The sequence below is a fragment of the Kogia breviceps genome, chromosome 3 (assembly GCF_026419965.1).
Source record: "Kogia breviceps isolate mKogBre1 chromosome 3, mKogBre1 haplotype 1, whole genome shotgun sequence".
In the NCBI taxonomy this organism is placed as follows: Eukaryota; Metazoa; Chordata; class Mammalia; order Artiodactyla; family Physeteridae; genus Kogia; species Kogia breviceps.
This window is the reverse complement of record NC_081312.1, coordinates 93,941,261-93,953,739: the sequence shown is the minus strand read 5'-3', so window position 1 is coordinate 93,953,739 and position 12,479 is coordinate 93,941,261. Positions and strand designations below refer to the sequence as shown.

At 38.4% G+C, this 12,479-nt stretch overlaps 1 protein-coding gene across 2 annotated transcripts in view; it reads left to right on the top strand.

The window, feature by feature from the left end:
* TRPM7 (transient receptor potential cation channel subfamily M member 7) overlaps nucleotides 1–12,479 on the top strand; it is a 120,703-nt gene that overhangs the window by 15,841 nt on the left and 92,383 nt on the right. Inside the window, exon 2 of one of the 2 annotated variants that reach the window (XM_059057877.2) lies at nucleotides 10,539–10,618. The exons of the other annotated variant lie outside the window; for it this stretch is intronic. Coding sequence (XP_058913860.1) covers nucleotides 10,539–10,618 — 80 coding nt within the window. The remainder of the gene's footprint in view (nucleotides 1–10,538; nucleotides 10,619–12,479) is intronic. 2 annotated transcript variants of the gene reach the window in all.

The following is a 12,479-nucleotide window of genomic DNA, read 5'->3' as shown; positions in this document are numbered from 1 at the left end:
TTGTTTATCTTCTCAAAGAACCAGCTTTTAGTTTTATTGATCTTTGCTATTGTTTTCTTTGTTTCCATTTCATGTATTTCTACTCTGATCTTTATGATTTCTTTCCTTCTGCTAACTTTGGGTTTTGTTTGTTCTTTCTCTAGTTCCTTTAGGAATAAGGTTACATTGTTTACTTGAGATTTTCTGGTTTCTTTCTTGAGGTAGGCTTGTATAGCTATAAACTTCCCTCTTAGAACTGCTTTTGCTGCATCCCATAGGTTTTAGATCATCGTGTTTTCACTGTCATTTGTCTCTAGGTATTTTTTGATTTCCTCCCTGATTTCTTCAGTGATGTCTTGGTTATTTAGTAACGTATTGTTTAGCCTCCATGTGTTTCTGTTTTTTACGTTTTTTTTTCCCTGTAATTTATTTCTAATCTCATAGCATTGTGGTCAGAATAGATGCTTGATATGATTTCAATTTTAAATTTACTGAGGCTTGATTTGTGACCCAAGATATGATCTATCCTGGATAATGTTCTGTGCGCACTTGAGAAGAAAGTGTAATCTGCTGTTTTTGGATGGAATGTCCTATAAATATCAGTTAAATCTATGTGGTCTATTGTGTCATTTAAAGCTTCTGTTTCCTTATTTATTTTCATTTTGGATGATCTGTCCATTGTTGTAAGTGAGGTGTTAAAGTCCCCCACTATTATTGTATTACTGTCTATTTCCTCTTTTATAGCTGTTAGCAGTTGCCTTATGTATTGAGGTGCTCCTATGTTGGGTGCATATATATTTATAATTGTTATATCTTCTTCTTGGATTGATCCCTTGATCATTATGTAGTGTCCTTCCTTGTCTCTTATAACATTCTTTATTTTAAGGTCTATTTTATCTGATATGAGTATTGCTACTCCAGCTTTCTTTTGATTTCCATTTGCATGGAATATCTTTTTCCATCCCCTCAATTTCAGTCTGTATGTGTCCCTAGGTCTGAAGTGTGTCTCTTGTAGACAGCATATAGATGGGTCTTGTTTTTGTATCCCTTCAGCAAGCCTGTGTCTTTTGGTTGGAGCATTTAATCCATTCAGGTTTAAGGTAGTAATCAATATGTATGTTCCTATGACCATTGTCCTAATTGTTTTGGGTTTATTTTTTAGGTCCTTTTCTTCTCTTGTGTTTCCCACTTAGAGAAGTTCCTTTAGCATTTGTTGTAGAGCTGGTTTGGTTGTGCTGAATTCTCTTAGCTTTTGCTTGTCTGTAAAGCTTTTGATTTCCTCATGGAATCTGAATGAGATACTTGCCTTGTAGAGTAATCTTGGTTGTAGGTTCTTCCCTTTCATCACTTTAATTATATCATGCCACTCCCTTCTGGCTTGTAGAGTTTCTGCTGAGAAATCAACTGTTAACCTTATAGGAGTTCCCTTGTATGTTATTTGTCATTTTCTCCTTGCTGCTTTCAATAATTTTTGTCTTTAATTTTTGCCAGTTTGATTACTATGTTTCTCCACATGTTTCTCCTCGGGTTTATCCTATATGGGACTTGCTGTATTTCTGGACTTGGGTGGCTATTTCCTTTCCCATGTTAGCATAGTTTTCGGCTATAATCTCTTCAAATATTTGCTCTGGTCCTTTCTCTCTCTCTTCTCCTTCTGTGACCCCTGTAATGTGAATGTTGTTGCGTTTAATGTTGTCCCAGAGGTCTCTTAGGCTGTCTTCATTCCTTTTCATTTTTTTCTTTAGTCTGTTCTGCAGCAGTGAATTCCGCCATTCTGTCTTCCAGGTCACTTATCCGTTCTTCTGCCTCAGTTATTCTGCTATTGATTCCTTCTAGTGTATTTTTCATTTCAGTTATTGTTCATCTCTGTTTGTTTGTTCTTTAATTCTTCTAGGTCTTTGTTAAACATTTCTTGCATCTTCTCGATCTTTGCCTCCCTTCTTTTTCTGAGGTCCTGGATCATCTTCATTATCATTATTCTGAATTCTTTTTCTGGAAGTTTGCTTATCTACACTACATTTAGTTGTTTTTCTGAGGTTTTATCTTGTTCCTTCATCTGATATACAGTTCTCTGCCTTTTCATCTTGTCTGTCTTTCTGTGAATGTGTTTTTTGTTCCACAGGCTGCAGAGTTGTAGTTCTTGCTTCTGCTGTCTGCCCTCTGGTGGATGAGGCTATCTAAGAGGCTTGATGGGAGTGACTGGTGGTGGGTAGAGCTGACTGTTGCTCTGGTGGGCAGAGCTCAGTAAAACTTTAATCCACTTGACTGTTGATGGGTGGGGCTGGGTCCCTCCCTGTTGATTGTTTGGCCTGAGGCAACCCAACCTTGGAGCCTACCTGGGCTCTTTGCTGGGTCTAATGACAGACTCTGGGAGGTCTCACACCAAGGAGTACTTCCCAGAACTTCTGCTGCCAGTGTCCTTGTCCCTATGGTGAAACAGAGCTACCCCCTGCCTCTGCAGGAGACCCTCCAACACTAGCAGGTAGGTCTGGTTCAATCTCCCTTGGGGTCACTGCTCCTTCCCCTGGGTCCCGATGCACACACTCCTCTGTGTGTGTCCTCCAAGAGTGGAGTCTCTGTTTCCCTCAGTCCTGCAGTCAATTTCCCCTAGGCTTCAAAGTCTGATTCTCTAGGAATTCCTCCTCCCGTTGCTGGATCCCCAGGTTGGGAAGCCTGATGTGGGGCTCAGAACCTTCACTCCAGTGGGTGGACTTCTGTGGTATAAGTGTTAGTCAGTCTGTGAGTCACCCACCCACCAGTTACGGGATTTGATTTTACTGTGACTGCATCCCTCCTACTGTCTCATTGTGGCTTCTTCTTTGTCTTTGGATGTGGTGTATCTTTTTTGGTGAGTTCCAGTGTCTTCCTGTCAATGGTTGTCCAGCATCTAGTTGAGATTTTGGTGTTCTTGCAAGAGGGAGTAGTAAGAGCACATCCTTCTACTCCGCCATCTAGGTTCCTCCTCTAGAAAGCAACTCTTAATACAAGGATTTATTGGGATTGTAGGGCTGGTAGAAGGGGTATTAGTAATATCCAAGAAACAGTGTAGGGGAAGAATCTGAAGGGCTTGGTACATACTTGTTAGATTGAATTGACTCAGTGGAATGGTGAGATTTTTTGTGGGAAGCTTTTGTGGGATTTAGAGTGTCAGTTGGCAGACTATGTCATGTATGCCAAATCTGGCCAAGGCCTGTTTTGTATGGCCTTGAGCTAAGAATGGTTCTTATATTTTTTAGTGGTTAAAAAACAAAAGAAAGAATATGTGGTGGAGACAGTATGTGGTTCAAAAAGCCTAAAACATTTACCATCTGGCTCTTAATAGAAAAAATTTACTGATTGCCCATTTAGAGTATAGCCATACTTCTCTAAGAAGCGGGGAAGTTGAAGGAAGCATCAGTTTAAGGGGAAACATGTTCTTTTGGGCCCTGATGAGTTGTCTGTTGTTGGAAAAATAATTGCAGAGGTGAATTTGAAGAAAGGGTGAGACACCAGGACTATATTAATAATTGATCTGTAGTGTTTTTTTTTTTTTTGTAAGGCATCGTGTTAAACTATAAAGGATTTGGAAATTATCTGTTGTATCCATTCCTTTACTAGTCCAGGCTCCCATTGCCCCTCCCCAAAAGACTGGTGGCTCTAGCTTACTTTTACTTATCTCCCTGGATATTTTCCTAAAGAGAGCTCTGATGATTCCTTATGTTAAATGCTACTTGGGATTCATTTTTCTTCCATATGTAAATTAAAATGGCAATGAAAATATTTATATTTACATTTAATAGGAAGGCTTAATGTATGAAAAGTATATATACCTGTGATTTACTTTTATGAGTATTTCAATTAATAAGTATCCAAAGTTTTGCAAGCCAGCATTTAGACTTAACTGGGGCATTAGTTCATTGCTGTAGAACAGTCATTTTGAAATCTATTGATATAATTCTTCCATCCATGTTTGAATAGCTATAGTTAGAGTTGCTTCAGGTAGACTGTTGCTGAGGAGTGGAATTGGAGGAAGAAAAGAGGAAAAGCTAGTACTGGTTAGCAGTAGTTAGCAATTAACAATACCTTTTAGGAGAGGTATGTTAGCCCTCTGTTTTTTTTATTTTTCTCCATGTTCAGAAAATTTATATACATACTGATTACATAGGAATTCTACTTTTGAAAATAATTAATATATTTCTACTCATTGGTTTCAAAAAAGATGTAAGAAAGGTGCTTATTTAAAGCATATCATGAAATGATTTTGAAATGCTTATCTTAAATTTCTCTTAAAAAGCTAAAAAAGAAAGGTAGTAGAGGCTTTGGAGTCAGGGTAAACTACTAGCTGTGTGACTTTGGACAGTCTTGTAACTTTCATGTCTAAGTCTCTGTCCATACCTTGTCTTTTCTCTTTCTGGAACTCTTGATTAAACTTACGTTTGATCTTCTTCTGTTTTACATGTCTTGTAACCCTCCCCTGCCTTTTAAACAGCTTTGTTGTGGAATAATGCACATACTATAAAATTTGCTGTTTGTAAGTATACACATTTGATGGGTTTTTTTGTTTTGTTTGTTTGTTTTTGGCCACGCTGTGCGACTCGTGGGATCTTAGTTCCCCAACCAGAGATTGAACCCAGGCTCTCAGCAGTGAAAGCACAGAGTCCTAACCAGTGGATTGCCAGAGAGTTCCCCATTTGATGGTTTTTAATAAATTTATTTAGTTTTATAACCACCACAGTCCAGTTTTAAACACCTCACAAAGATCCCTTGTACTTGTTTGCAGGTTATCCCTGCTCTCACTCTTAGCCCCAGGCAATTACTAAACTTACTGTTTCTATGGTTTTGCCTTTCTAGCAATTTCATGTAAATGAAATCATAGTATCTTATGTCTGGCTTTCCCCATTACCATAATGTTTTTGAGGTCCAGCAGTGTTGTGTGTTATCATTAGTTTGTCCCTCTTTATTGCTAAGTAGTATATATCATTGTATGGATGTATCACTGTTGGTTATTGTGAATAATGTTTTTAGAACATTCAAATACAAGTGTTTGTGTGGACATTTTTTGGGGGAAGATAGTTTGGAATGGAATCTTGGAATCATATGTAAGTTTATGTTTAACATTTCAATAAACAACCGAACTTTTCCTTTATAAGTGTTTACACCATTCTGCATTCTGACTAGTAAAGTATGCGATTTCAGTGTATACATCTGTGCCAACACTTGGTATTGTCAGCCTTTGATTAAAGCTCTTCTAGTGGTTGTGAAGTGGTATTGCATTGTAGTTTTAAATTTGCATTTCCCTAATAACCAGTGAAGTTGAGCACCTTTTCTTATGCTTATTTGGTAAAATAAGCATATTATCTTTGGTGAAATATCTCTCCATGTCTTTTGCCCATTTTTGAATTGAATTTTTTTTTAATGTTGAGTTTTCTGAGTCCTTTATTTTATTTGCAAATAAGTCCTAAATCAGTATATGCTATTTTGGGTGGAGTATTTTATAAGTTCCATGAGGTAAAATTGATTGACAGTGTTGTTTAAGTCTACTCTATTCTTTCTAGTTTTTCTATCAAGAAAAAGACAAGGTTTTAAAAAAAAAAAAAAAAACAGAGGATGTGAATTGTACACGATTGCATTTCATAGCATTTATCTATGCCCATATATTTCCAAGTTCTCCCTAAGATGTTTTCCTCTTTTGTCAAGTAGTTGTCTTTTGACAGAACTCCTTAGAAAGGTCCGCTGTTAATTAATAAATTTGCTCATGTTGTGTTCACTTTTTGCCCATCTTTCATTCATATTGTAGGCTTTAGGCGTTTGTTCACGAACTGCATATGATTTAGTTAAAAACATATATATATGTAATTCATACCAGAGTAATCTGAGTGCATGAGCTTCTCATGCATGTATATTGCCATTATTTTAGTAGGTTATTTGCATATGTTAAAAGCCTAGTTCTAGAATCTGCTTTTGATGGACTTCATTACCATAGCATGGGACTGAGCTGCTGTCCTTGCCGTTTGTTTGCAAATAAGCTCACAGGGAGAAATTCCAAACAAATCTTTGTCTTGCTTCAACAACCAGTAAAAATATAGCAGCAAGTACAACCACTAATCTGTTTTTCCCCCCCAAACCAGTTCCAATTTTTTCTAGAAGAGAGAAGCAACCCTTTAAATGATAAATCACAGTATAATTTTAGTGCTGCCCCTAAACCCTGCATTTTTAATAAAAGGGGCTTAATGAAAATTTCATGAGTTTAAAGCAGTAGGTTAAGTTGGTTTTGGTAGAAATTCAGCCTCGCATTATCACGTGTCAGAGCAGCCTACCAAATGATATTTTTTTCTAGTTACAAGCAGAAGTCACATGAATAAATGTCTTCAGGTCCAGATGCTCTGCCTACCTTCAGTGTACTATGGTTGTGAAGTGGGAGAAGGGGTCAGGATAGCAATAATATACCAGCAGTTTAACTGACATGGCCAGATCTTTTGGTTCTCAGGAGTGCTCTAAATGTGATCCTGGGGATGGTTCCTTTGCTCTACAGGTGCGTAAGGGAGTAGGGGTTGATGGAGATTGCATTCCTAAATAGTGTAAGTCTCATTGAGAAGGTGACATTTGCTCAAAGACTTGAAGGAGGTGATAGAATGAAAGTAATGAGGCAGGATGCAGAGATCCAGAGCACTAGGACCTTAAAGATTATTGTAAGGATTTTGGCTTTTGTAAAACTTCTTTGAATAAAATATGAAAATATTGGAGAGTTTTGAGCAGAGAAGTGACATAATGACATATTTTAAAAGGACTACTTTAGGGACTTCCCTGGTGGTCCAGTGGTTAAGACTCTGCACTTCCATTGCAGGTGCCATGGGTTCGATCCCTGGTCAGGGAACTAAGATCCCATATGCTGTGTGGCATGGCCAAAAATAAATAAATAAAATAAAATTTTTTTTAAAGATTCTTTTATTTCTTTTGGCAAGGGTGGCATGAGTGGTTTCTGCAGTAAGCTGGGCAAGAGGTGATGATGGCTTGGGCCAGAATAGTAGCAGTGGAGGTTTGAGAAGTGGTTGGATATTGGATGTGTTTTGAAGGCAAGCTGACAGGTTTTGCCATGGGATTACACATGAAGTACATAAAATGAGAGAATCAAGAATGACATTAAAATTTTTGCCTTAAGGGACTTCCCTGGTGGTCCAGTGGTTAAGACTCCACACTTCAACTGCAGAGGGCACAGGTTCGATCCCTGGTTGGGGAACTAAGATCCTGCATGCCACGCAGCCAAAACAAAGAAAGATTTTTGCCTTTAAAAAAAAAGAAAGAATACAACTGGAAGAATAGAGTTACCATTTACTGAGATGGGGAAGAAGACTTTATGAGAAATAGTGTTTGTCTGAAAGATGAGCTCAGTTTTGGCCATGTTACGTTTGAGATGTCTGTTAGACTTCAAAATGAAGCTGTTAAGTAGGCAGTTGGATATGTGAGAATGGAGTTCAGGGAAAGATCTGACATGGAAATACAAATTAGAGAGTCATCCAGTGTATTGATGGCAAACTGGATGTGATCACTAAAAGAGTGAATATAATTGGAAAAAAAGTCCAAAGTCTGAGTGAATATAACTGGAAAAAAGAAGTCTAAAGATTGAGGAGAAGAGGAGAAATCAGCAAGGATATAAATGGAGTGTCCAGTGAAGGGAAGAAAATCAAACTAACTGATGAAAATGTTTTAAGAAGATAAGAATGATTGATTTTGTTAAATGCTGCTGATATATCAATGAAGATGAGTCATGAAAGTTGACCTTTGGATTTAGAGAAAGTCATTGGTGATCTTGTTGAAACTTATTTAAGGAGAGTGCTTGCCTTGAAAGTCTGACTGGAGTGGGTTTTAGAAAGCATAGGAGGAGAAGAAAAGAGGGAAACACTTTTTCCAATCATCTTTACTGTAGATGGAGGCAGAAACATTATGTGTTAGCTTGAGGGGCAAGTGGAGTCATGCAAAATTTGTTGTGTTTAAAATGGGAAGATTAATAGCATGTTGCGTGCTGATAGGAATAAGTTAATAAAGAGGAGAAAAAATCAGGGAGAACTGGTGGAGAGTTAGTAAAGGTGTGGGGTCTAGAGCACAAGAGGATTGATTAGACTTTAATAGGAACACAGTCAGTCACAGGAAGGAAGGCAGAATGTGTGGGTGTAGATACTTATTGGTGGACAGATGTGATAGAAGTTTGTAGAAGTTCTCTTTTTGCTGCTCAATTTTCTGAGTGAAATGGGAAGTAGGTCATCAGTTGAGAGTAAGAATGGTGAAGAAGGAGGGTTGGAGGTTTGAGGAGAGGAGGAGATAGTGTGAAATCATACAGAAGACTGAGAAAATGGACCAGGGAAATATGGTGTGACTGTTGGGCATCATTAAGGGACATTTGAGGTTTGTGGTCAGGGTTTTAAAATGAAACCAGAGGGTGTTGTTTTATTTTTTTCTGTAGTCATATTAATATAGGCAGTTATGGAATAGGTGGGGAATTGGATTGAATCAGGGTTGGGTTTGCTAGGTGTATTCCTAGTACAGTAAAGCTGGAGAGCTTGCTATTTTTTTCCCCCTCCCGAGGGGTATGTAGGGAAGCAGATTCTTCAAAGGAATACTACCAGACTTTAGTTAGAAAAAGAAGGTGGTGGTTTGCAGGATCTTAGTTCCCCAACCAGGGATCGAACCCATGCCCCCTGCAGTGGAAGCACAGAAGAATCCTAACCAATGGACCCCTAGGGAATTCCCTAGAGGTTTCTTTTTGGAATACAGGCTCTTCCTTTTTGTACTGTACTGGTAAGAAAGAGGGGGAAGGGAGAGAGATTTTGAGAGAGAGAGAGAGCATGCTAATATCTATATTTAATATATATCTAATACCTATAGATATATTAGATATCTAATATTTATCTATATGTCTAATATATATATTATGTGGAGGATGAAGCTCAAGATCTTCAATCTACTCAGTCTGAATTTATGGAGTTTCACCTATCAGTATGTAATGCCTCGTCCCTTTAAAAAAAAAAAATATTATTTATTTATTTTATTTTATTTTATTTTTGGCTGCCTTGGGTCTTCATTGCTGTGTGCGGGCTTTCTCTAGTTGAAGTGAGTGGGGGCTACTCTTTGTTGCTGTGCATGGGCTTCTCATTGCGGTGGCTTCTCTTGTTGCAGAGCATGGGCTCTAGGTGCACGGGCTTCAGTAGTTGTGGCTCACAGGCTCTAGAGTGCAGGCTCAGTAGTTGTGGTGCACGGGCTTATGTGCTCCACGGCATGTGGGATCTTCCCAGACCAGGGCTCGAATCCGTGTCCCCTGCATTGGCAGGTGGATTCTTAACCACTGAGCCACCAGGGAAGTCCACCTCATCCTTTTTTTTTTTTTCGGTATGCGGGCCTCTCACTGTTGTGGCCTCTCCCATTGCGGAGCACAGGCTCCGGACACGCAGGCTCAGCGGCCATGGCTCATGGGCCTAGCCACTCTGCGGCATGTGTGATCTTCCCGGACTGGGGCACGAACCCGTGCTCTCAACCACTGTGCCACCAGGGAAGCCACACCTCATCCCTTTTAAATCAATCACCAATAGCAGGATACAGAGTCTAGGGATCCAGGCAGAAGCTTAAGTGGTGGTATAAAAAGTAATTAAAAAAAAACTTTTAGGGCTTCCCTGGTGGCGCAGTGGTTGAGAGCCTGCCTGCCGATTCAGGGAACACGGGTTTGTGCCCCGGTCCGGGAAGATCCCACATGCCGCGGAGCGGCTGGGCCCATGAGCCATGGCCGCTGAGCCTGCGCGTCCAGAGCCTGCGCTCCACAACGGGAGAGGCCACAACAGTGAGAGGCCCGCGTACCGCAAAAAAAAAAAAACAACTTTTAATTTTGAAATTATTTCAGGTTTACAGTAATTGATGGAAATGTGTTAATCTTTTACTGTCATCCTAGATTTGTCTTATTCTCCGTACTGATGTTTTTGCTTTATGTATTTTGAGACTATTTGGTGATTCATATTTAAGATATAGTAAGATATAGTAGTCTGGTGAATCAGATATTTGAAATTACGTAGTAACCTGCACTATCCCTATTGGTGTTTAGCATCTTTTTTTTTTCAGTATTGTCTTTCTTTTGATTAGAATTTGCTTGATATCTCTTTCTATCCCTGTACCATTAGCCATTCCGTGCCCTATGCTTTAGGTATTTGTCTTAGAAACCGAGTATAGCTATTATTAGGTTTTATTTTATTTTATTTTTAGTTGAATATGACAGTCACTTTTAATTGGCCTTAAAATGATCCACTTCCCAGGATCATACCAGCCCCTCTTCAGGTTTTTGGCTGAAACTCGATTTCCCTCCTCTCTGGTTATTTGAAGCCACAGTATCTGCATAGTACTGTTGATTTAGTAATCTCAATCTCATTGGACTTAAATGGAATGATTCTAATATTTTAGGTGTGCTGTCATCAGTAAACATGTTGTATATAGTAAATATTTAGTGAATTAAAAATTGAATTATTTTCATGGATTATTAAATTTTTCCTTGTAATATTAGTTGGTTAATTCATAAACCATCTTTTTTAAACTTTCTGTTTTAGTCCCAAAAATCCTGGATAGAAAGCACTTTGACCAAGAGGGAATGTGTATACATTATACCAAGTTCAAAAGACCCTCACAGGTGAGCATACTTCTCTTTCTTCTGAGTTCTTCTAGAAATAAATAAATAATTTATTTATTTACTTACCTACCTACCTACCTTATATTTTTGGCTATGTTGGGTCTTAATTGCGGCACACGGGATCTTCGTTGAGGCATGCAGGGTCTTTCATTACGGAGCACGGTCTCTTTGTTGCGGCACTTGGGCTTCTCTTTAGTTGCCGTGTGTGGGATTTTTGTCTCTAGCTGTGGCGCACAGGCTCTCTTGTTGAGGTGCGTGGGCTTAGTTGCCCTGCGACATATGAGATCTTAGTTCCCTGACCAGGGATCGAACCCGCGTCCACTGCATTGGAAGGTGGATTCTTTACCACTGGACCACCAAGGAAGTCCCTCTTCTAGAAATTTAGATGTAAATTATATTGCTATTTATTTATTAAAAATTTAAATTATTTATTTGTAGTTACTGTTAACTTTTGTGCTTACTGTTAATTATTCTTTTAGGATTAGGAGAAGGAGCTATCATTAGCAAAATATCAGTATTCTGGAGTTCTTAATGACATTTAACAACATAAAACCTCTTCTTCAAAGTGTTGTTCCATCCCTAATCTCCCCCATATCATACTAGTGTATTACAAAGACAGTTAAGGCTCTCTTTTTTAATTGATTCATTGATACTGAGAACTTAAAAAAGTTTGTGTATCTGTTTAATGGGCATCTACTGAGTGCCCAACACTATGGTTTATGCTGAAGAAACCAATATGAGCCTAATAGTTGCTGGTTTTGTTTGCCAAAATATAGCTATAATGAGAAATTACTGGAAAACCTATCACCAGAGATTCTGTTGGCATCTCTGATTGCCTTTTGGTCTTTAAAATGGCTTTGATAATAGAAAAAATTTTAAGTAAAGGACAGTAGTTAGAATTCAAGAAAAAAAGACCTGTTGAGGTATTTATTGAAGAAACATTTTTCCTAATTTTTTTCTTTTTCTTGAGACCTAAAAATAGCAAGAAGCTTAAAAGGGTGAATCAAAAATACAGTTATTTTCTGGCCTACAGAGCACCTTTTTTCACAGGCACTTAGGAAAAATTAATTGAAAAAGGCATTTACAAGGATTTTTCATCTTCTTACCTTTCCTGTTTCCTATTAAACCTTGTTTTCTATGTAGTTATCTTCTCTGCAACTTTTACTTCCATTTGCTATATGGCTCTTATGAAAATACAGCCAAGTAGGTAATCTTTTATTAACTGATGTATTTTAAGTTATAGCACCCATCACCATTATTGTCCATAGTGAGTTTTTGCTAAATATTTGTTGAATAGAATTTCTAAACCTTTTGTTTGTTACATTACATAAACCTGCTGTTTGAATTCAACATTTCTCTTTTTTTAACAGCCCAAAATACCTAGTTTGAATATATCTCTCATTTAAACAAATTTCCATTATAAGAGGAATGTGCATGATAACTTTTGGAAACTTTTGAGATGCAGAGAGTAGGCTCAGGGACTTCCCTGGTGGCGCAGTGGTTAAGAATCCACCTGCCAATGCAGGGGACACGGGTTTGATCCCTGGTCTGGGAAGATGCCACATGCCGCAGAGCAACTAAGCCCGTGTGCCCCAACTACTGAGCCTGTGCTGTAGAGCCTGTGAGCCACAGCTTCTGAAGCCCGTGTGCCTAGAGACTGTGCTCGGCAACAAGAGAAGCCACTGCAAATGAGAAGCCCATGCACTACAATGAAGAGTAGCTCTCGCTCACTGCAACCAGAGAAAACCCGTGCACAGCAACGAAGACCCAGAGCAGTCAAGAATAAATAAATAAATTTATTTATTTATTTAATAAAAAAAGTTACTCTATCATTAAAAAAAAAGAAAGTAGGTTCAATACT